This window comes from Colius striatus, chromosome 4 (assembly GCF_028858725.1).
Source record: "Colius striatus isolate bColStr4 chromosome 4, bColStr4.1.hap1, whole genome shotgun sequence".
NCBI lineage: Eukaryota > Metazoa > Chordata > Aves > Coliiformes > Coliidae > Colius > Colius striatus.
In genome coordinates, this window is record NC_084762.1 from 89,035,569 (window position 1) to 89,060,455 (window position 24,887).

Genomic DNA, 24,887 nt, shown 5'->3' on the forward strand with positions numbered 1-24,887 from the left:
GAGATAGAAGATAACTGCTTCCTTTAATTATGCTGGGAAAGTGAGGAATGGGGGAAGCAGAAGAGCTGTTTGAACTGAAAACCAGCATTGGCAAAAGACAGAAATGAATATACACAGGCTGAGCATAAATATAGATATGGAATTGAAAGGTTTTGAGACACTAAAATAGCAAAAGCCTTCAACAGCCTTCAAATAGCAGCTGTGGGAGCAAACCAGCAGGATCCATGTTTCCAGTGATGTGCAGATGTGCCCAGGCTCTCTGTGCACTGTTCGCTCTTGAGAACTGCCTGGCTACAGAAGCACGGACCTCAGCTCAGGTTAATTTGCTGAGTATTTCAGCCTTTTTTCCTTCTTTCTCAGCCTTCTTCATGTCTCCTGTCGAGCTCCATTCTTAGCTGCTGCTACTGACACCTGAGCTCATCATTCAAAACTAGTGCCAGTCCAGTACTGCACTGCAGTCCTGTTCTCAGTCCGATGTGGACAGCCTCTAATTAGCTTTCACAAAGACTTTATTCATTTAGGGAAAAGATCACATTGTGTTCCTGCCTCAGATGGAAGAGGACAGAACTCAGTCCCTGCAAAGGTTTCCTTCCTGTCCTGGTTTCTTACATCGCTGGCTGTTTCTTTTCAGAGGACCGAATTAAAACCTCCTTCATCCCAATATTTTTGTCATTAGCTTGCCAAGGGAGTCTCAGAGCTATACAGTCCCTCCTGATGTCCAAACGAAGGCAGAGTTTTCTCAGCACTTGAAGGAAGGATCCAATTTTACCCTGTGGCGATGCAATGTACAGCCCAATGTAATCCTTATTCAACAAGACATTTGCAGATGCTCCTTTAATATCACACAAGTAAATGGGATATTGTCTCACACAATATCTACTGAACAGACTTGACACTTTTTCCACTTACCTACGTCAGCTATTTCTCCTCCTGCCCTCATAGTCTCACCCACATCATTTTTTTTAGACTATGAACCTGTTACATTTCAATAAACTTCTGCATTTTTCCTCTACTGGAAAGATGCAATAGCAGCAGCCCTTCACAGGAAAATTCAGAGCTGAGTCCCCAGCAGAAATGTAATGTTTTGGGTTTTGGGGTTTTTTAATCAAAGCTTTTTGTAAAAAAAATCAAAGCATATTTGAGAGAGCTGGAAGTATTCGTTTCCCAGTTTGTGTCTTAGAAAGCTTATACATACACATACATCTCTGTGACTGCTTGGTAACAAAAACCTTCCAAGGGGTCCAAAAAGAATAAATAAAGAAGATTAACATACATGTAAAAAGCTGCTATTATTATCACAAGAGGGCTCTTGTGGTTAGGGCTGCAAGAAACACTGCAACAGTCATGGGATCTGTGCTGAAACTGTGACACACCACTACTAAGAGACATTTTTTAAAAGATAGCCAGGTCATATGTAATGCAAACTTCAATACACAAATGTGAAATATCTTTTAAAGTGTGTTTGTCCAATGGTGATACAATAGAGACACTGTAGGTCTAAAGAGCTTGGAGGTTTTGGGGTGCTTTTTTTCTAATTATAAGCACATACAAAAATATATTTGTTTAGAAATGGCTTTGCAACTTTTAAGTCCTAAGTAAGTATAAATATATGTTTAAACATATACGTTAAAAACTGTCCTTTTCTATTGCTAACACAGGCTGTTTTATAACCTAGTGAAAAATTGGGATATTTAACTGATCTTTATATAATCTGCTTGTATTCAATACCTACCTTTTCATCTTTCCTGGCTATAAATAGTCCTCTCTCACATGACACAGCATACCCACAGATCCCTTCTATCTCTACACACTGTAGATACTCCAAGCAGTCTGCAGGAGGGGCTTACAAATAATTCCTGAGCTATCTGAATTTCAAGAAGAATCTGGGCATGGCCATGGCCATGGTCAAGAAGAAACCATGGAGCAACTGTGTTCTCCAAAGGGCACTGATCTCACAGGCACAGGGCTGACTAGGGCAGGTCTCCTCTGAGAGCAGAGCAGACCACGCTGAGAGCACTTGCTGCAAAGAGACGCTTCACAAAACCATAATTAACATTTAAAACAGCAGTTACAGTTAAGACTTCCCTAGAAAAGATGCCCAAATCTGTTTTCAATAAAAGCATTTTAATTGCTTTAAAGGTTTTATTAAAACCCCAACAGACCAATTACAGTCAATTGTTTCCAGCCTCTACCTGCCTAGTAATCACTCAGTTCACAGCAGTGAAAGATATGTGCTCCATTACACATTCTCCTCTCCCTCTCTGAGGTAACCACATTTTTTATTCACTACTGTTCCCCAGGCAGTCTAGAAAATTTGGAGTATCAACCTCCTTTGTTAACAATATTCTAAATTATATTGAATTTAGGTGCTCACATATCAAAGGATTTAAACCACCTAAAACAACAAGGAAAGATCCCTTCCAAACAAAGACCAAGAAAACATTGCATCCAGAAAAAACAATACAGAAAATATTGTGTTTGAAAAAGCACTGATAACTTTAAGCAGAAAACAAAAATTCTGGGTAAAATATTCTTTGCACTGGAGGCTTATATCACCTCTGATGGAAAATGCTGGCAAATCCTAACCATCACATAACCACCCATTCAGCTCTTTGTGCCATGGCAACAATGTCATTGAACTAACCATTCTCTCAAACTGAGGAAGCTTATAAGGGAGCACAACCCTAGGTCGTGTCAGAACCCCATGGCAGGAAGGTAGGGATAGGAGCCACAGCAAAGTGCTCAGAGGGACCATCCCCCTGCTTTGGCTCAGCCATCTTATTTCTTGTACCTACCACAGACAGAAAATGGGGTTAAGAGGTGACTGTCATAGAATCATAGAATTGTTTGGTTGGAAAAGACTTTTAAGGTCATCGAGCCCAAACACGAACCTCACACTGTCAAGCCCACCACTGAACCCTGTCCCTCAGCACCTCAGCTACACAGCTTTTCAGTATCTCCAGGGAGTGTGTCTTCACCACCTCTCTGCGCAGTCTGTGCCAGTGTCTAACAACCCTCTCAGTGATAAGTTCTGCCTAATGTCTAATCTAAACTTCCCCTGGTGCAACTTGAGGCCATTTTCTCTTGTCCTTTAACTCATTACTTGGGAAAAGAGACTCACTTCCACCTGACTATAGTCTCCTTTCAGATAGTTGTAGAGAGTGATCATGTCTCTTCTCAGCCTCCTCTTCTCCAGGTTAAATATCCCCAGTTCCTTCAGCCATCAGACCCTTCACCAGCTTTGTTGCCCATCTCTGGACACATTCCAGCACCTCCACGTCCTTGTAGTGTGGGGCCCAGAACTGAACACAGAATTAGAGGTGTGGCCTCCCTAATGCCGAGTACAGAGGGACAATCACTGGCCTGGCCCTGCTGGTCACACTATTTCTTATACAGGATGTCATTGGCCTTCTTGGCAACCTGGGCACACTGCTGGCTCATGTTCAGACAGATGTCATGCAGTCAGAGTTGTGGGGAGATGACACCCTGGAAACACTTCTCCCTCCTGAGATGTAAAAAGCTGAATTGGTGCCTTGCAAGTCTGTGAGCTTGCAGGAGCACCCCTGTTTCTATTAGTGACAGTGCCTATACATTACACACCAGGAAACAAATTAGGTAGTTGCTATTCATGGCGAGATATTAGCATTGTGTTATAGTCCTGGAACCTTCTACCTATATCATGTTTAGTAGTGGAGAGTAATGTCTGCTTTAATGACATTGTCTTAATGCACCAAATTGGAGAGGAAAAAAAAAATCAGACTTTTCTTGCTTACAATATATGTGTTACCCAGCCACCTTGTTTGCTTGTGAAATCAATGGTGACATTTAAAATGGTTGCACTTCCAAGTTAAAGCTGTATGTAGATATACTGAGTAGCTTCCCCTGGTACCTCTTCAGTTTGCTGAGGTAGAAGTGTGATATAAAAGCTTTCTGTACCTAAGAAATCTTTTGCTTTGTTTTTTTTTTAAAGGGAGTTATTTGGGATTTGTAATAGCTGGCTACTAGAAGAAATGATAGAAACCCAAAAGACATTTTACCCAGCTCACTTTTAATGTTTTCAACTGTTGTCTAGAGAATAAGCTCTCTTTATCCGTTCCTCCACAACCATCAATTTCCTAGCCAGAGATTTAAATAAAGCAGTGAGCGGTGCTGTGCCATATCAGCAGTTCTAAAATTAGTTGCACATTTATAATTCTCATATCCAACCTCTGCTCCTCCCTGTGGCAGTCAGACTACAATGACAAAAGACACAACATCGAAAGATGCTGGGAGGCAGAATGTCTTATGGCTTTGCCAGAGACATGGTGTTGGCACTTACGCACTACAGCCTGTCTGAAGCAAGTTTATTTCTTAGTTCACCTCATCTTCACCAGAAGATCCAGCCAACTTGCAGCTCAGCCTATGATACAAGGAAATGCCACTGTTGCTTCTGAGAGCCCTTCACCGTGCTACTCAGAGCTGCTAACTCATTTTTCTCTCCAATCATGTTGTGAATGATAACCCTCAATGCATTAACAGACTAGACAAGGATCCTACAGCTGAATCAAGAAAGGTATTTGGGCTCATAGTTTTTTTCCTGAGGCACAACAAACATCTCACAGAAAAAGTGCTAATTTGTATGCTACTGAAACAAGCTCTTCAGAGCCCTGCACGGCTCATCCAGGACCTCCCCATATTTCACAGCTGAGGCTCTGAAGCGGACAACGAGCAGAAGTGCCCCATTAGGAGCACTCTACCATGTTTCACAAAGTACAGCACTTGTCCTTAGGAGAGATATACATTCAGGGCTGGGCTTCAGCTCTGATGCTGGAGCCCAGACACTTGGAGACCATCTTGACTGAGAAATGTACCTCTGAGTCATGACTCCTCCTGTGCTGCCTCTCGCTTCTCACTGGGAACAACCGTTTCTGCCAGATCCATGACAGCTCTTATTGCTCACATGCCAGATCTGTATTGCATACACTGCAAAGGCAGTAGTCACACTGACATAAGCTGGAAGAGGCAAAGATTCATGAAGCTACTTCACTGACTTAGCTCTCCTTCAAATCATCCATTCCTGTGGTATTTACATTATTAACACTGTACTGAGGACAAACTGAGAGTATTGCCGATGGTTCTTGCTTCACCTTTCTTCCTCTGAATCCACCTGTTAATTCCTCTATTACACTTAAATTGTAACATCTTTGGGGCAAAGATCAGTTTGTTATTCTGAGTTTGAACAGCTTTTTAGTCCAGTGAGATCCCAGACTGTAATTAGGTCCTTGCTACTGCTGCAACACAAAGTCCTGCTTCTAAGGAACTGGACTTAAATTTTCCTTGCTTGCTTCCACTTCCCTAATTACTGAAATTGTCTGCATACAGCAGCACCATGTACGCAATCCAAACACATGAAAACCAGCTTTGCTTCCAGAGTTGCCAAAAACAATGCCAATAGCAGCTTATCTGCATAAACCAACAACAAAAACAACATACATGAGCTGAGCACTTGCCAACAGGAGATTCACAGCCACCTTGAAATTGTGCTTAGGATTCTTCCCAGACATCTCTCAAAATGCAGCAGCAGCTGCCATAAAATGGTGTTGCTCATCATCTTATGGTAGCCCAGAAGAGGAAAGAAATCTCAGTGTTATTCTATTCTCAGTTGCCTCCCTAAATCCTCTGCAATTCCAACAAAGATGGGCCACTGCCATCCAGGAAGAGCAGAGATGCGATAGATCATAGGTAGCATCGGGGAATGCACATAGGCTGCACCTCCTAAATTCTTCAGTCTCGTGGTGCCAGTAGGCCCAGGGAAACATAAGGAAACAGCAGAGTTCTGTGAATTAAATACATCTGCCTAATTCACCTGGAGCTTACACATGAGAATTTGAGTGAGATGTGGCTAAAAAACATGATTTGAGAATGCAGATGAATGTGAGCTCTATATTGGTCAGAAACACAAACCCAATTGCCCCCAGCAAGCAGTCACACTAGGTGCAAACACTCCACACAACACATGCTGTGTGTGACCAGTTGTCTGTGTAGGAGATGCCAGTGACATGACAATGTCTGTGAGACACCAGCCATAAAGTAATTTATGCTCTTAGGTGAATGTTATCACTTTTTTACCCCATGCTTTTTTACCCAGCACCTAACGATGGAATAACTCCCAAATCAAGAAATCGGTTTCTCCTTGGTTCCATGAGAGCTGAATTGGGATAAAAGAAGGTGAATTAGCAGCCTTAAAACGCAACAGCCTTCAGTTGATTTGCCTTCTGTCCCTGAGAGTGAATAAAGCATAAGCAACAAGTGTGTGTGTCCGTGTGCTCTGAAACAATGACAAAGTAGATACCCTTGGAAAGTCATTTAATCTGTGCATAAATGAAGATGCTGTCAGTGAGGATATCAGCTTTGGAGATGGCTTTTGTGTATTAAGACTAATTGGAGGGATCAGTCTCTCTAGTGATTCCAAACCTTTAATTCCCAATGTCTTCCCTGAAAACACCATGAAGGACTGAAACCCTAGTTCTTTTACTAATATTTAACCATTATTATCCCTGGAATGACACACTGTCTTTTCTACCAACGATACTATATTCTACTACTTACTAGTCCACTTTCTTCCACACTCCTTTCACTGTCCCCTGAGAAAGGAAGCAGCAGTCTGTGAGAATCAGCAAACCCAGCACTATGCTCCTTCCAGCCTTCCCTTCCAAGAAGCTTGACTCTGTGCCATGCATGCAAAACACTAATAATACTGGAGCACCGAGACTACTGATTATTACAGTAATCATAAGTGCTTTCTTATTAAATTATACCTGCCCCAGGTGGTAATTGTAGTCATTTTCCTTGTTGTGTGTGAACTTGGACACATCTTGGGGCAAAGATGCCCTGTGCACAAAAGACAGAGCTGGGCAGGGTGGAATGTGTCTCACCGAGGGGGTCAGGTGTGGCTGCATCTTACCAGCTTCTCAGGAAAAGATTGGAGGTTTTATGGAAGCAATGTGATGGGACCTAAAAGTGCTGGAGGAAGTGTGGGGTACTCTGGAAGGGACCTGGCAGTTCTAGTGGACAGCAAATTAAACATAAACCAGCAGTGTGTCTTCATGGCCAATGGCATCAAGAAGAGTGTGGCAAGCAGGTTGAGGGAGGTTCTCTTCCCCCTCTACTCTTCCCTGAAGAGGCCTCATATGAAGTCCTGTGTCCAGTTCTGGGCTCCTCAGCTCAAGAGGGACAGAACTTCTGGAGAGTCCAGTGGAATACTACCAACATGATCAGCGGACTAGAACATCTCTCTTAGGAGGAAAGGCTGCAAGACCTGGGATTATTTAGCCTGGAGAAGAAAAGACTGAAAGGGGACCTTATTAGTAATAAATACCTAAATAAATACCTAAAGGACAGGTGTAAAGAGGATGGATGAGTCTTTGTTTCTGTAGTGCCCAGTGACAGGACAAAGTGTAACGGGCACAAGCAACACACAGGAAATTCCACTTGAACATGAGTTAAAACTCCTTTCCTGAGAAGGTGAAGGAGCTCTGGCACAGGCTGCCCAGGGAGGGTGTGGAGTCCCCTTCTCTGGAGGTTTTCAAAACCCACCTGGACCCATTCCTTTGTGACCTAATTGAGGGGAACCTGCTTTAGCAGGGGTTTGGACTGAGTGATCTTTTCCAACTCCTGCCATTCTGTGTTTCTGTTCAAGGATGCTTAGCCTAAATAGCTTTCATCTCTGCCTGTCCCTAAAGGCACTTCTGTAGTGTGTATAAATACATTATAAATAATCTCTGGGTTAGTAAAAAGGCACTTGCTCCAGCCAAGCAGGAATATGAGCCATGGTGACTGTGTGATACTATGCTATTTCAAACACACTTTCATAGGTATATGTCAGACATAACCTTTGCCATCACATTCACCTTCCATCCATTACAATTTATCACATGACCACACACTGCTAATAATGTCCTTATCTCCACTAAAAAATGATCCAGGAGCTTAAAAAAGATGCCATGACATGAAGATTAATGTCCAACTAAAAGCCTGATTTTATGTTAGATTCGCTGACTCGGAACAAGGCCAGTGACTCCTCTGCCTCATCTTGAAAAAAACCCAACAAACCACCAATCTGCAGGAAACATCCTGTAGATGATATAAAACCATAAACAGAGAATTACAAAAGGTCTTGCACCTTGATACTAAGTTACAGAGTAGGGCATTAGATGAGTCACAGAAGTAAAGAAACTTATTGAAGAGAAGCACTGCCAGGCAATGAGAACAGAGAGAGCAGCTAAAATCATCACTCCACTTACGTGCCTTTCACAGTGCTGCACACTCTTGGGTTTATTGTTTCTCCTAATCCTCAGCTTGTGAAGTCAGGATATGTCATGGGGCTGACACAGCTTCTGGTTCTCTTTTTTTTGGAAAAAAAAAAAACCCAAAAGGTAGATTTTTTTGCTTCATTGTTACAAAGCAAGTCTGGAAAACCTGACCACAGGATAATCTTTATCAACTGGTAAAGAAAACCTCCTCAAAGGCAGTCATTTTGACCAGCAGACATATTTTCAGGCCTGATTTTGAGGATGCTTTCCCTTGCAGGAATGTTTGCTGTCTCTCTAGGGCTACACCAGAGAAGCCCAGGGCTCTAGTGTCAGGGAGAAAGGAGATGAACTGGCAGTTGCTTGTTAACCTTTGCTAAACCATTGCACTGCTGCACAGTGATGGTTAACCACGATGCCTCTTGGCTTACTTCTGGATCAAGGGCTTGAAGCTCTAAACTTGCTTTCCCTTTACAGATATTCCCATGTGGTTGTTATTTATGGTAACAAGGAGACTTAAACACTCCTAAGAGTGTTTAAGCAGAAGTGCAAGCTGCCTCGTGTCTCACTGGCATCCCTTTTTATAGCTTAAGACTAGATGAAGCTATTCCTCTTTTCTCACCATTGAAGTCACATTTAAGGTGCCTTGAATACGCTGCTCCTTTAGTTTCTTTAGACCTCCTTTGGGGTTTGCAGCTAAGCTTGAAGGGAAGAGAGTAAGATCCACTGTCCTGGGATCAGCCCCAAATTGCCACAATGCACACTGTCCTTGGATTTCAGCTGAGGGCTGTGCTCTGCACTAAAACAACAAATGAATTTTAACTCTCCTGCTGTTTAGGTACTAGCAGATAACTCATAGCTCTGTGCTGCCACGTGAAGATGACAACCGTGACATGTACGAAGAAGATGGAAACACCTCAGAAATCACAGTCCCCTGGCTGCATGCAGAGCAGGAACCCTTCATGTAACAAACAACTACCACTACCTGGACAAGACATCTCACTGATGATCAGGTCTTGGGTTTCTCATCAGTCCACACAAAATGCACGGGGTCTCTCATGTAGGCCAACAGCAACAACAGGTTTTACACTGAAGACACTTTGCAATTAGAGGAAATAGGCACCTTGCCTGAAATAGGCACCTAAGCACCAGGAAGGCAATTAAGTTGTTTTCTCTATACAAGCAGCACCTTCATTAAGTTGCACCTAACATGCTCACCTGTAAGAGTGGCCTAAATTTCCTTCCTTCCTTCTTTTGTTTAACCTTTCATAGCACAGTTACTCCTCTTCCTTCTCTTTTTTGCAGCTTTATTTCCAACATCTCCCTTGCCTCCTTGTTCAGCTCAGCAGCTGTTTTGTCATTATCATTGGAACTGCATTCACAGCTGTCAGCTTCTTCCCTGAACCATTGCTACTGTTACCTCACTTTACAAAAAACACTGCCTTTTTCTTCCTGCCCAGTTTCTTTTTTTAAAAAAAAATAACCCACAAAAACTAAATGGTCTGAAAACCATTTGTTTTTTTCCTCTGGACAAGGCAGAACCAGACAGGTCCATCTGTTCCCCTTGCAGGATCGGTGGCAAAGAGGCTGCATGGACACCCAGAAATTACATCTCACTCTTCAACTGAGCTGACAGCTCTGAAGGAATGAACATATTGAAATCAATTAAAAAAAATATCTCAGAGATATAGGTAGATATTTGTGCTCTGGATACGATGACATTGGTCTGAGGCTCTTTCCAGACCAAAAATCCCACATTCTGGCAATTATTATTTGGCTTTCAAGATAGAGGTCAGCTCAGAGGGACCAGCAACAGTTTCTGACCCCAGTCTTTCAAAGCTGTGCTAGATGAGTTTTCATTTCTGCATGTATGTGGAGCCTGGGGGACATCAATAAAGTCCCACAAGATTTAAGTACAAGACTGAATGAGAACCCAGTGCTGCAGAAAGTGGATGATCTTGGGTCGTTGTATTTACCTGCTCTGAGAAAGGTCTTGCAGATTTTAATGAGATTTTAATATTTGAGGTAGTCAAAAAGGCCAAAAAAGGATGGCTCTGTTTTAACCTCTAGTCCACAGTACTTTCTAAAGTCATTATCTTCACAAGGCCTTCAACAATGTGATTAAGGTAAGACTCATCTCATTTAAAGTCAGTGTTCCTAGCGTGGGTCTCTACACCTAAGCCCCATATTAAAGCTCCTGTTATAGTCAAGTGATATCTATTTATTTGCTATCACCTCTAGTTATCAGGATGTGACTTATCAGTGCCATCATTTACTTCAAGATGAGTTGAGCAATCACCATCGCTCCTATAGCAGTGGTTTATACTGGCAACTGAGGAGACTGAAATGACTCAGCCACTTTTAGACATTTACAGGGAAAACACCTACATTTAGTCCTAAGAATCCCAGATCACTTACTATTACCACTACCTACTTATGCTGTGTTATATGCAGATGTTAACAATACAGCTAAGAAACAAATGAATCTTTTTTCCTGAGTTACTTCATCACTCATTTTCTTATCTGCTGCTAAATTTAAAAAATCCAAACCCAACATATTCCTAGTTATAACTTGAAGACCTGCTTAATCACCAACCAAGAATATTCAGAATTATTGATTTAATCCCATATTTTGCAGCTAAACTACAGCCTACATCTGTCTTGTGGAAACTTCTCCAAGTTTGGTTTAAAAATTAAATGTGGAAAATTGATAAATTCTAGTGTAAATTCTGCCATCAGATATGTGCTCCCCTATTAGACTTTATCTATAGCCTGAATTTATCTTGCATAATCTTCTAACCATTGCTACATCATCACTTATGCAATTAAAAAGCTATCTACTATAGCAGAAACTTCCAGTCTTCATAGCCTGGAACAAACATTGCTGAAGCACTCAGAATAATGCTTATAAACACATTATCTACTTTAAGTTGCCTCAAAATTAACTCATGGTAGAATAAGTGAAAACAAGCACTGATAATGAAGATGAGCACTGACACATTTCCAGCTGCTCAGAATCTCTTTTCCTCATTCACCCTGATGGTATTTTCTCTAGAGTTACTGTTTCCAGAAAATTATAAGATATTACTCTGTAACAGAAGAGCTTCAGCAAAATGTTGCTTTGGAGGTGATTATGTCCTGCTTTGGTCACTGGGAGCAATGCTGTGTTTGCTTGGAAGTGTGGTGATTCAGGCAGCAAGACACAGCATTTGGTCCTGCCTACATGCTCACTCGCTAGAGAAGTTGCTTTCCACTTCTTGTTATACCAGCAGCTCATATCCTTTTTTTTTCTTGGTTATTAACACTGGCAGAAAATGGTGCTGCAAATCTGAATCTTGTATTATCATCTTGACACTGGGAGCAAAGCTGCAGATGTGGTACAGGCTGTGGATGAAGTAGCATGCAGATCTTGGACTAGCCTGTATCTGGTGCTCCTGATCATCTTCCTCCTGACACTGAGACCAGGAATGTGGATAACCTCAAGGGGCAGACATTAGTTCAGTTTGTAACCTTTCTTGGAAGAGAGATGGGTGTCCACCTCCACTTCAAGTTTCCCCTTTCTGGAAGGAACAGTTGAGTCACATCAAAAAATCTGTTACTTACACAGGACATCAATAAATCACTTTTTTCCTACCACCACCATTACCCCTAGAGCAAAGAGTGATCAGGAGCAGTGACTCAGAAGCGTGGGGGTCTGAATCACAACAATTCTAGGAGCTTCTACCGCGATGCACTTTGCATAGGGGCTGTAACTTTGGGCTGTGCCCAAAGTCATGGGCTGGTCAAGCAGGAATAAATACCTTGCCACCAGATGCTAAATCCAGCATCAGGGAGATAATCAACCAAAACTGAAACACGAATAATGATGAAACACAAGGTGATTCACAGGTAATTCCTGTACTTAACCTACCTCACACCAGATGGACACAGTAATCCTTATTGAGTCCCTAATCTGAGAGAATTAGAGGCACAATATTACTCCTGACATAGGTATACTCAATGCCAAAGTCCAGTAAGTTAGAAAAAGTATAAAATAGCAAAAAACCAAATATAGCTGTATGCAGGTAAGAGATAAATAGTTAAGAGAAATGCATAGAACAACATACTCCATTAAGTGCAACAAAATCTATTGCTCCTCACAATATAAAGTGGCTCAAACTTTGGAGATGCACAAAACAACTGAATACAGCCCTGAGCAACCTGATCTGGCTTTGAAGTTAGCCCTACTCTTCAAATGGGACTGGAGACCTCTAAATCCTTCCAAACTAAAAGGTTGCAATTGTCACTTCCCTCCTATAGCCCCAACATCAGACAGGACTGACACCAAGAAATGGCCAGAAAGATGGTGCTCATCTGCACTGTATTTAATAACTAAATAACTGCATTTCTGAAGGAGGAAAAATCCCCACTTTGAGGAGCAGAGAGAGAAGGAAAGACTCCACACTTGCATAAGCCAGTGCCCAACATGAGGGAAACAACCTGCAAACATCATGATGTTAGTACTGACAACTCTGGAACAGGTTGGTGCTCACTTGTTATCTCACATTGGGATCTCCATCTCTCTCTATTTACCCTATTCCCCAAACTTTTTTACGTTAATGGGAGGGCAAGTTTGTTGTGGCAGAGAAGTACCTCACTAGAGGAGTAAGACATTAACTATGGCCTTTGGCATCAGCAGAATATCAGTAAAACAAAATGAGAATATTTTGTAGTGGGTCCAGAACAAGACTGTGGTGCAGCAGCCAAATCCAATTGTTGTTCTAACTGTAATAGATTTACTCTACATTTTCACTGACATGACTAAAAGAGGTTGCTGGCTCAGTATTTCTGCAAAAACAAGCAAAACATGAAGCAGCAGCTGCTAAAAGAAAACACCACCTCACAAAACCACTTCCTTATGTCAAGGCATTTTCATGCATTCAGATTTTGTACAGTTCTCCAATGATTTCGGTATTAGGTTCAATTATGCTCATTTACTGATTCAGCTGGTGGATGGAAGTGAGCACGCCCTCTAAAATGCTGAATGGTGCTTACATACCTACAAAGTCTCCAGCTTTACAGAGAAAATCATAGAACTTAAAGAACAGTCTAAGCTTAAGAATGACTATCACAATCATAATCATTCATCCCAGGACATTCAAATTGACTCCCTACATATTTTACCGGCTCCAAAAGGAAAATATCGAAACCTTTGACAAATTGTTTTCTGATCCTTAAATGACACCTTCTAGAAAGCAATGTTGTCTCTTCATTGATTGAGGAAGCTAATTTTGAGTGATGGAGACAAGAGGAGCAATGCAAATGGATAGCAACTGAGGAACAGCAAGAAGCAGGTCTGCTGCAAGCAGTAACTGCTATGCCCAGGTAAATCTCGAATAGGCACAAGAAGATGCAAGGAGAACTGAGACAGTCTGATTTGAAGCTCAGTACAAGAGGTAGCTAAGTCTGGGTTTGGGCATGCCCTCAAGATGAACAGCAACTGTAATAACACATCATGGGCTCAGGGACATAGAACCCATAGCAAACCAGAGAACAAAGGGAAGGTGGAAAGGCAAACTCGACTCCCATGTAAGGAAATATCTGAAAAGTACTGAAATTAACAGCATAAATAAGATGATAAAACTGAAGAGATTGACTGCACCATCATATTTTTCCTTGGCCTAATGTCAGCGATGACCATAGGCCTGGGATAATGACCAGTCACATATGTACAGCTCTTGAGGAGAAGCAATTAGAATTTTATGTTGACCCTAATATTAATTATGGTACAGTAAGATTCATATTCCATTTGCCTTTAGAGATGGGACTTGTCTGTCTGAAAGTGGCTTTTACTGCAGACATTTACCAGATATCAAGTCACTTCAGCCCCTGCTACAACAAAGAATTGCTAAATGGAGCTGTGATTTATTTCCATGTAAAGCAGATCCCTACACCTGGTTGGATGAATTGCACTGTAAAATCTATTGACTGTATTGACTACATCTCTACTGATTATAAAGAGAACTGAAAAACCTATTGCACACACAGAACTCTACATGAACATATCTAAATTTAGTTATCTTAACCTGACTTGGTAAAAAGTTTCTTGTTCCTCACATGGTTTTGGTGTAAATACTTAAATTCAAGTTAGTCACCTAAAGTTTCCTCTGTAGCCAGTGGAAAGTTCCAGGCACTGCAAGAGTTGATTAATCTCACCTATTTTAGAATCATCTTTAGGATGAGATTAATTGCACTCCAGAAGCTTCTATTTTCTGGTTTTCTTTCATTCAGCAGCTCTAAAAGGAGTTCAGACAGCTATCTCAGACAAGGCACTAGATGGATGGACCCCAGTGTGAATGTTGAGGGACAGCCTCTCAAACCTTGAGGAAAAGTAGGGAAATACAGTTGCTTTAAGTGATTTAGCACTGAAGAGAATAGCATATTTGAGAATCTAGTATGTGATAAAGCCACATTGTGAGAGTAGAAATTGCCATGAGCATGCAGCTGCCAGATCCCAGACCCAGGGCCTAACAAGGTAATGGAGCAACATCTACAATAATAAATGAGACAAAATCAGGAGAAATGTCTAAATATCAGCAACAATGTGACTGGAAATACATTCTTCTGCATTTTACACAAATCATTAAAAAAATGGTAATGAATGATCAATGGAGTCTTTTCTACTCTTTTCTTAATATGCCAAGATGTGAGGGTGAAGTGTTTAATGTCCATGGGAGTCTGAACAGCACAAGAAGTGTTGAAACAGAAATGGCAAAACCATTGTCAAAGTCAACGCACAGAAATGAAAGGATATGGAAAATAAAACATGTTCTTGGATCTACACGTAGGGTGGAACCTGTATTATTTCAGTGGGGTAGGATTTCTTCTAAAACCCTGGCATGGGGTATCCAGTAACATGGTATTGTTGGCCATTGTGTGCCACTGCTCAGAAACATCCCCAGCACGCCTTTGACAATTAGTCTAGACATAGTTAATGACTAGTCTAGGCCTGAGAAAAGCTGCTGCCATATCTGCAATGCAAGGACAGTCCTGAGCCACGGCCCATGCATCTGGTGTCACTGCACAGTGTCTGAGGGCTCATCAGGGAGCCCCAGCCAGTTGCGTGCATTGAAATTCTTCCAGCACGTCTCAGAAGAGCAGCAGTGTTAGCAAAGGTAGAAGAGCAAATTCCAGCTCTTGTAATTACCTCCCTAAACTAATTCCCCTGCAATTTCAATCAGTTGCTCTTGACATCCCTTCCTCAGGGTATAATCCCTTCTCATAAACGCTCTGAGCGGTGCATGGAGAGGCATGAAGGGAGCAAAGATAAGCTGAGCTGATGCTGCATTGCTGAGAGTCTGGTGGGCAGCTCCCCATCGTGTGCTTTGGGGATTTCACTATCAGTCCCTCAACAGCTGCACTGGCTTCTCCTCCATCCCCACTGAAAACAGAATATCTTAGACTCTCTGTCAGTGGGGTACGCCCTGTAAAGAGTCTTCTGGTTTCAGATTAACACTCTGTCATTCATCTAAGGTTAAGTATAACCCAAATCTAATGGCTCCCATAAAATAACAAAGAACTAGGGCTTGGATGGATCAGGGCATTTAAGCTTTCAACATTGCTTTAGCACTACTATAGTGGTGGACAGTACTGGGGACACTGGGAGAGAAACCATGTCAAAAGCATGAAAATTCTGAGACAGGAAGATAAGAAATGCACATCATTGAACTAAATAGATAAATAAAGTCCAACAATCAGGTTTGAGCAAAAAAAAAAGTAGGATATATTTGCTGTTTTGACACAGGTGCAATGCCTCATAAAATCTTACAGTTCTACTATTAACTCAGACGAGGAGAAACTACATGAGATTAAAAACTGGCTTCAGAGCTATAAATAACACCATAACAAATGACACTGTATTAACTAGGAAGGGGGGAAGTCGTTATTTAGTGAAATGCTGAATGGATTTTCTTAGTTCTGCTCTTATTAAGTGCTTCCTTAATGTTCTATAAAAAGAATTAAATTGAACATTAACAAAGTTATGAGGTACTAATCTGGAAGGTGATCAAAACACTAGAGAGGACAGAAGAAAGTAAGGATGAAAAGCATCTGACATTGAAAAACACCACTGGAGAGTCAACATGGCAATCACAAACTAATAGAGGTTGGCAAAGGAAAGCAAAACACATCCACATAGCTCAGAAACAACTCTGAAAACAGGGAGGACAAGTGAGATGCTTCGTAAAATGAAGTAGTCTGTAAAGTCAAAGGAAGTAAAATACAACAGACAGTCCAGAGAGGATTAGGATTTCTCCAGTGCTGCTGCCATTCAATGGACTTGTAATGCTTCACCATCATGTACCAGCATCCAGAAAAAACAAAGTATGACAGACTTTGGAAGATGAATGCATGTAGGAGAAGGGAGTGAAAGCGCATGCCACCTCAAGAGACACTGGATGATTCTCATATCAGGATCTTGGCATCTCTCCAAACAGATTCAGCAGTGCTGGAGACATGCAACTGCACTCCAGCACGGTTTTTAAACCCCACACAAACAAGCAAAAGGCAGCATCTCTAAGGAGGGCAAAGTGTTACCTTTGTGACTATAACCAGAGGTGTCTGTTGAGGCACAGTGGGAATGAAGGCCTGTGATGAATCCTGTGGAGAACTGTGGCTTAGGTGGATCTCAACAGGGCCCAAGTAGAGCAGAGAGATGGTTGTGCAGAGGAAGATGATCCCTGGTGCTGCTTTCCACTAAATCTCAGAAACACTCTTCTGCTTTAGGTGACCTCAGTGTCACCTTGGATGGGTTCCTGCTGACATCAGTGGCACCTTTCACTTGCTCCAAGTCAAATATGCTCTTAAGCAGTTTGCTTGCTTAAGGCTGGGTACAGATTTCCAGCCTGAAAGTTCTCCCAAAGTGCCTTTTTCCAAAGTAGGTTACCGTGAACCTAAATATCCCCAGGCATATCCCTCTCTTCACAGAAAATGCTAAGTTTCCCAGCTATCACCCTAAAACAGAAGGTAGTGTATACTTAACAGCTCTCGTGGACCATATTCCTTGTAAAGCTATTAATATTTAAGCTATCCCATTTAATACAGTATCTGCCAGAAGCAACAACAGAAGCAATGTTTCTATGGCTCCATTCCTTCTGTAAAGTTCCATGCACAAGAAAGGAATATAGCATTATTAAATACAAGAATAAACATTATCATTTATTCATAACATGCAAGGCCCAACAACACAGTAGTGCCCAATCACCCAGCTGCTTCGCTGTATCTAAGGTCACCAATCTATTATGTCTTTAAACAAGATAAAAATCATCTTAACACTCACTTGACCGATTTTGTTTGGAAAGTTTCTTACAGCTGATAAATTAGATCCAAATTACTCAAGTTCAGCCCTTGTCTTTGAATATGCATGCCATCATCTGAACTTGCACATACATCTCAATGCTGGAAAGGACTTTTTACTGACCAAGAGGTAGGGAATCGTGCTCTACATACACGCACAGATTTGTATGTTGGATAAGCTATAAATAAAGAGCATTTAATCAAGTGATACTTGAAGACAGGGACACTCAAAGACAGAAGAGAAAGATGTCAGGTGAATAGTCTTTGGGGTGATGTTAGGGAGAAAAAGGAAATGGGAAGAGCACCTGGGGCACCTTCATCTTCACTTGCAGACACACAATCAATCACACATAACTGGTGTTATATGTGAGGACTTTTTAACCCAGCTGTTAAAATGCATGGTCTTGAGTTGTTTCCATTAACTTTGCTTTGAAAGTTTCTACAATCTGTACCAAAATGAGCAAAACTAGTGTGGAAAGCCTCTCCCTGATAACTTTTGAAATGTTTCCCTAATCTCCATCTCAAAACAAGAAGTAGAGCCCATGTGGCCTGTCTGCTCAGCAGCTGGCCCAGACGTGCCCAGCCCCTGCTGTGCCCCATCATGATTTGGTGTTTTCTGTAAGGAGAAGAAACTTCTTCACAAGAAAAAATTGAGATGGTTTTGATGAACCAAATGGTATCTCCAACCAGACTCACAGCTGCTGTGCTGGAGATATTGTGGTTGTTGAGTCTCCTTCTCTGGAGACACTGAAAACCCACCTGGATGAGTTCCTGCGTGACCTACTCTAGGTGGTCCTGCTCTGGCAGGGGGGGTGGACTAGATGATCTTTTGAGGTCCCTTCCAACCCTTAAGATTCTGTGATTCTGTGTAAGTCTGATCCTGGTCTTTATTGCTGATAGGGCTTCCCAGACTGCTGGAGGAGCGTTGAGATGGCGCTACTCTTCACTAGCAAGTTGCTCAAAAGAGAAGAAAAACACTGCACCACCTCTCCCGAAAATGATGACATTTGGGACTGTTTAGTTTCAAAGAAATTACACAAGGTGCTGTGACGCCTTTCTGAAGGGCTTGTTCCTGAGCTGGGCTGCCAGCACTGGAAGAGCAGCTGCTGAGCGTTGGCTGTAGCTGGGGGAGCAGATGCTCCTCCATCATGTCAGACCCTCCCTCACCATGGGCGGCACATGGGATCCCACATCTGCCTGAAGAGGCTGTGTCAGGTGGGGTGAGCAGTGCAGAAGGGTGATTAGAGACCCATATCCCCAGTGCTTCATGGGGAGATCGAGGTGCATGCCTGTGCCACAGGCAGCCGTGTGCCTGCAGCTCCCATCAGCTCACCGAGCAGGCATGAAAGCACCAAAACTCGGCAAGTTATCAGTGTAGCCATGGCAACGCTGAGCACGAGGGCTGACCGACCCAACCTGTCAGTACCCGTTCTGGGAGTGGGTCTTGCTGTCAGCACCAATACCGAGGCAAGGAGATATGAGTCTTTAGGCTATAAAAACCCACTTACTTCTACCAAAGGGCCAGGTTTGTAATTTCAGAGGTACTTTGTGTGCTTAAACAAGCGTTGGGCATCTACGAGCTACTGAAGGGACATCAAAGCTACAGCTGGGCATCACAAGCCACTCGCTTCACACACCCTTCAGCCTCCCCAGGCTCTGCAGCCCCTTCCTGTTCCTACCAGCTTTGGGCAGACAGTGAGCACAGCCTGTGATGGTGGCTGATCCCAGGGGCTGAGATGCAGTCGCATCTCACTGAACTGCATGCAAAGCCGGGGCAGACTTCACCAGCCTCGGCAGAGATGCAATGGCAGAGGTGTGTGGTGAGGTCTCCAATGACTAAGACTTCATTATTTTTTACAAAGTATACTGCAGAATATTTATCCATGCATTACGATGAATTAGCATAAATAATTAAAACAGAACTTGTATTGGTGAACACATAAGCAAAAGGCACTTGCTAATGGACCAGGCTCGCTCTGCTGCTCTGGGGACTCACTTAGAGGCAAGTCCATGCCAGACAGTCCAAGGAAGGATATGTATTTGTCCTTCTTTTTACCCCAAGACTATTCCCATCTCACCCCAGATGGCTGACACAGCCTGGTGGATCAGCACATCTTATGGATCATCTCCCAAAGGGCAAAGCGGAAAATAGCAGAAAGTCCCCAGAGCTTCAACCTGTTTCCCAAGCCTCACGACAGTTTCCTCTGCAAAAAATCCACCTACAATCAGTCATGCAAGAGGTACTCAGCGGTGCTCCCCCGAAATACTGACAATGTAATGAATTGCATGACTGCCTTCTCTTTTTATTCCAGATCTGAAGTGATACTGAGAGAAGACTGCATGGAAAATAGGGTAGGGTTTTCAAGTGTTGCCCATGGTTTCCCTCTCTCACCAGCAGGTATACCATGGTGATCTGCACCAGCAGAATGCAGCCAATATTGCACACTTTCCCAAAAAGGAAAATCTAATCCCCAGCATTTTCATAGCTTTATTTTTCCATGAAAGTGAAGGCTGAGCTGTCTCAGAGGATAGTATGAAAATAAGAATATCTCCTAGCTACCTCTCTTTTCTTTCTAGCTGCATCTCTTTTCTTTAAGTTGGGTTGAAAATTTTCCACAAATTGCAACTGCAACTTCATCTGTATTTTGTTGCCTTTTTGGATTCTGTCCATTATCCACCAAATATTTTGTGCTTACAACATAAACTGGAAAATCAAAACCGTATTTGTTTTCAATTTTTAATTTGATTCATTTATGCTTCTATGCATAAATAAAGCATTTGGATCATTCTTGGAGACAAACAGGTCTCAAGTCGGTCTCCCTGGACAAAGCACGCATCCCACAAGGCACAACTGCAGAGGTTTCCTGCAAGATATTGTGCTGCTCAACACAAAGGAAAATACAAAAGATCAAGGGAACAGCAGTTACACCTACAGGGAAAGTAGCTTGGGCTAAAGCAGGGATACTTTTAAGCCTAACATGAAACCCCCAAGAGGCTTTTCCAAATTAAAATCTTCAAAGATTAAACCAGAGATTTTATTTGATTTTATATTTTTTACTGCAAATGTTCAGTAATACTTTAGAGGTGACATTTTTCATGGGAAAATCAATTTTGTCTTACCAACTACACCATTAGGATATTACCATATTGCCCAGAGGTCTGTGAACCCTGGTGAACTAACAAAGGGAAACTTTACCAGTGTTATATAAAGCTCCTGTTTAGCAGAGCTGCCAGGGAATAAATGTTTTCCAATGGTGAAGGAAACACAGTCAGCTTCCTTAGGATCAAATCACCTTCCTCTTCACTATCAGTATAAGCTTAGACAAACTCACTTGCACTGAACAAAGAAAGAGGAAGAATCACGAGGAAAATATTTGATGACTCTTTCCATAAATCACTGCCAGTGAAAGCTGAACACTAAAATTGCCATTGGGAATTTCCCCCTTTCTCCCCTGCATCTTTGTCCCAGGGGTTTGGTAGGGCCTGATCACATTTACACATTCTCACTGAATTATTTTGATAGTTTAAATAATTTCACTAGGTCTAACCCCAACTAAACTAAAGTGTTTACAACAGGCACTGTGTTGAACTTTATGTGCACATTATAGCAGTGAGATGCACGAAGGATCATGCCCCTTTTGCAGTCATATGGGCATCACTGCAAGATTCAACAAGATCCCATCTGCACCACCCTTTTAAAAGTTCTGGCATCCAAAGCTTTCGCAAAGACCTTTGCAAAGCCCCTTCCTGCCCCTACACAACACCCTCAGCTTGTCCTTAAAGTTGTAACCCACTTCCATCAGCAGCTTTCCACCTCCTAAGTCCTGGGATGTTCACAGCAATGGAGTCCTCTGCATAATTTCTTCATTAATCACCTTTGAACACTTGGATCTCTAAGGAATTTGTCACATCCACATGTGCTGCAGTCCCTTTTGGCCCTCAGAAGTTTACCCTCTGGGGTGTTTTGTATATGAGAGCAACCTTCTTACTCTTAATTTTGATTGCAAGGTATTTATTGCAAAATTACTCAGAAGATTGAGACAAAGTGTAACATGTCATTAAGATAAATGGTACTTTTCTTGAACATTCAAACAGCATCAAATATGTAGATTTTACAGAAAGGCTAGTAATCTCTCACCTACCCAAGGGAAAGGGGAAACTGTTCTAGTGTGAATAGAAGTACAAGGGGACTGCCACAATGGCCTTACAGCAGCACCTCAAATATGAGAGAGACTCCTCTTCAGAAGGAAAAAGGTTAAGACAATTCATATGAAAGCAAGAATAAAGACTCTGGATATCAACTTAGGCACTGCTTCCCCACTGCATCACTCCTGCTCTTATGCAGGTCACTATTTTCCACGGCTGGAACAAACTCTGAAGCCTGTCAGCAAGATCTCAGCACACCTCCACTGCTTTCAGCAGATTCCTTTTGTAGGGTTTGATCTTACAGTGAGGTAAGAGCCCACAGCTTCTACTGAGTTCAGAAGGAGTTGAGGCTGAAAAGAAACACAGTGCAGTCAACAGCAGCCTTGGACTGCTGAGGCCTCCTGGGTGTCCTGGGAAGGGATGTGATGTTTGTGCTGGGCTGTCAGAACAGCACTTGTGTATTTTATTTCCTTTAACGATAAGGAGTGATAAAAGTGAGAGGGTTTTTTTCATTAATATTGAACTTGGCACCGATTGTCTTAACAAGAATGTTACTGACTCCTGTGAGAGCAGGTCAGACTCACGTCTCAGTTTTGTAGGATGCAGGATGAACAATCACCAAAGAGAAGTTGGCCACACAGTGTCAGGTCCACTCCTAAGAAGGATCAAACCTTACAAACATATTGATTTTTTTTCCCATTCTGTGATTCATATTGAACATAGATCTTCAGGTTAACCACACACTTAGAATGCTGTAACTTGGAAAGCCTCACACCACTGCAAATAAATGCAAATCTTGGCTCACCTGAGCCTCTCTAGACTCATCCACTGCCCGACTGCTTATATCCAGACTTGAACCTGAGCACAGATTTGCCAGCAGAGAGAAGCCAGCTGCTCACAACGCCCTAGGGTGTGCTACAGCCTCCCTTCTGCAGTGTGCAGGGGCTGAACAAGGCTGGATCAAGCAGGTGCTCCTCCATCCAGACATGACTCTCCCCAACAAGAGGCAGCATTATGCAGTACTGGGCACGCTAGAACAGCAAGCTCTGGACCAAAGAGTCTTCCCAGCATAGCACACCCCAAAAGCTGTTTCTCCCTGCCTGCTAGCACAAGCTTTCCAATAGCAAAAAGGGACAAAAGAACTGAGAAAGTGTCATGGCATACAGTGTCCACAGTCACAGAAATGAAGCTGGGAAGCAGCAACCTATGTCCCAAGATGCACCTAATGAAAACCCTGACAAGTGGGGAGCAGCAGTGGGTGAGTAGTACACAGCAGCAAGCCGACAAGGAGCACTGCCTTTTACTCTTCACCAGGACTAACATCAACGGAAAACTTGCCAGAAGGTAAAATTCACAGCCCTAGCTCAAGGTGTTTACTAGCAAGTGCAAAGACTACAGTGATGATCAGGACTTCCCGAGGTCCAGCTCCAGGCTCACACACAGCCCATGCAGCCTGGAGCACTTTTTTTGTCTTTGGCAAATAAACCAGTTTCAGAAATTGCTGCTTAAATCCTCTGTCATGCAGAGCTCAGTGCACGTTACAGCATCAGAGAAAAACAGTAACACCGTGATCACCGACAATCCCGTGGGTTTTCAAACACATTCACAACCACTAAAAGCCACATTTATTTTAACAGGACTCTGCCAACTCCATTCTATGCTGTAAAGCCAATTTATTTTTTCCATCTCCCAGATGAAAAGTGAAAGGAATGCATTTTTAGGAATACAACACAGCGGTCATTCACTTGACTTGTCACCTGTGGGCCACAAAGGGAGTTTGTTTCGTCTCAGTTCGCTTGCGGTCAGAGTAACTTTCCGGTTGTCAGTGCTGCAATGCTCGGGGTTCCGTGCACTGCAGGGAGATGCTTCTCGGATCAAAATCCGACGGTTTGCATTTGACACTTTCAGCTACTGAAAGAGTCTGTTCATTCGGGGTTTATTACTGCAAGTTTAACCGCACGCACTGCTCTAGGCTGAACTGAAGCCGGCAGCGTCCCCCCTTAAGCACTTGGAGGCTTAAAGCTGCTCAGCGCTCGGTCTTTCTAGCAATCCCCTTCCCAGGGTCTGAGGCATGCCGCTCCGAAACAACGTTACGGGAGAGAGACACACACTTCACAGACGCTGCTCATTACGAAAAATCCAACGCCAGGAGAAAGAATAACTAACCCCCCACCCTCCGCAGCACACCTCATCACGAGAGCCTTGCCACCCCTCCCTCGGCGGCCCTGGAGCAAGTCCCCCGGAGCGCCTAACGCCGAGAATGATAAAGCAAAACGGTGGCCCCGGGCGCGTCGCCGCGGGGGAGCCCCCGGGCAAGCCCCCGCGCCCCGGGACGCGCCCCCGCGCCGCGTACTCACACGAAGGCGTGATAGAGCAGCGCCCAGCCGCGGGGCCGCTCCAGGGCGTCGTAGATCAAAGTTTGGATGCGGCGGTACTTGGCGTGGTTCCGCTTCACCGGCCGGCTCAGGGGGGTCTTCGCCAGCAGCCCCAGCCCCGGCGGGCTCCGCTTGCCTCCCTCCTCCTTCCCGCCGCCCTCCAGCAGCAGCGTGCCGTCGCGATCGGTGCCGGTGCCCAGGGCCAGCGAGCCCTGCTCGGGGTCGCCGAGGCCGCCCGCCGCCGCTCGCCGCCCCGCCGCCGCCGCCGCCCCGCCGGCCGCGCTACCGCCCGCCGCGCCGCGCCGCGCCTTCAGCCCCATGGTGGCCGCCGGGCCCCGGAGGCGAGCTGCAGATCGGCGGCGGCAGCCCCGGGAGCCCCAGGGCCATGATCCGAGCTCCCCGCCCCTCCCCCACAAGGATTTCCTTATATATTTATATATATATATACGTGTGTGTGTGTGTATATATATATATATGTATATGGAGGGAGGGGGGAAAGGTGGAGTGGGGGAAAGCAGTCACATCCCCGTCAGGTCACCCCCGCCGGCAGGCAGCGGGGAGGCAGGAGAGCGGCAGGTACCTGGGCCAGCGCAAGAGAGGGAAATCATCGCGGAGTTTATTTACCAGCCCGATGCCCGAGCCCCTTCCTCCCCCCCACCCCCCCGCCTCCTCTTCCTCCTCCTCCTCCTCCCAGCTCCTGCCTCCCCCCAAGCCCTCACGTTAGGGAGTGGCCCATTGTATGCAG

The 24,887-nt window shown here is 43.6% G+C and overlaps 1 protein-coding gene across 3 annotated transcripts in view; it reads right to left on the minus strand.

Moving 5' to 3' along the window:
• Positions 1-24,462, minus strand: part of KCNQ3 (potassium voltage-gated channel subfamily Q member 3) — a 208,996-nt gene extending 184,534 nt beyond the window's left edge. For all 3 annotated transcript variants that reach the window (XM_061995812.1, XM_061995811.1, XM_061995813.1), the window contains exon 1: positions 24,125-24,462. In XM_061995812.1, coding sequence (XP_061851796.1) covers positions 24,125-24,462 — 338 coding nt within the window. The remainder of the gene's footprint in view (positions 1-24,124) is intronic.
• Between the last annotated feature and the right edge of the window lie 425 nt (positions 24,463-24,887).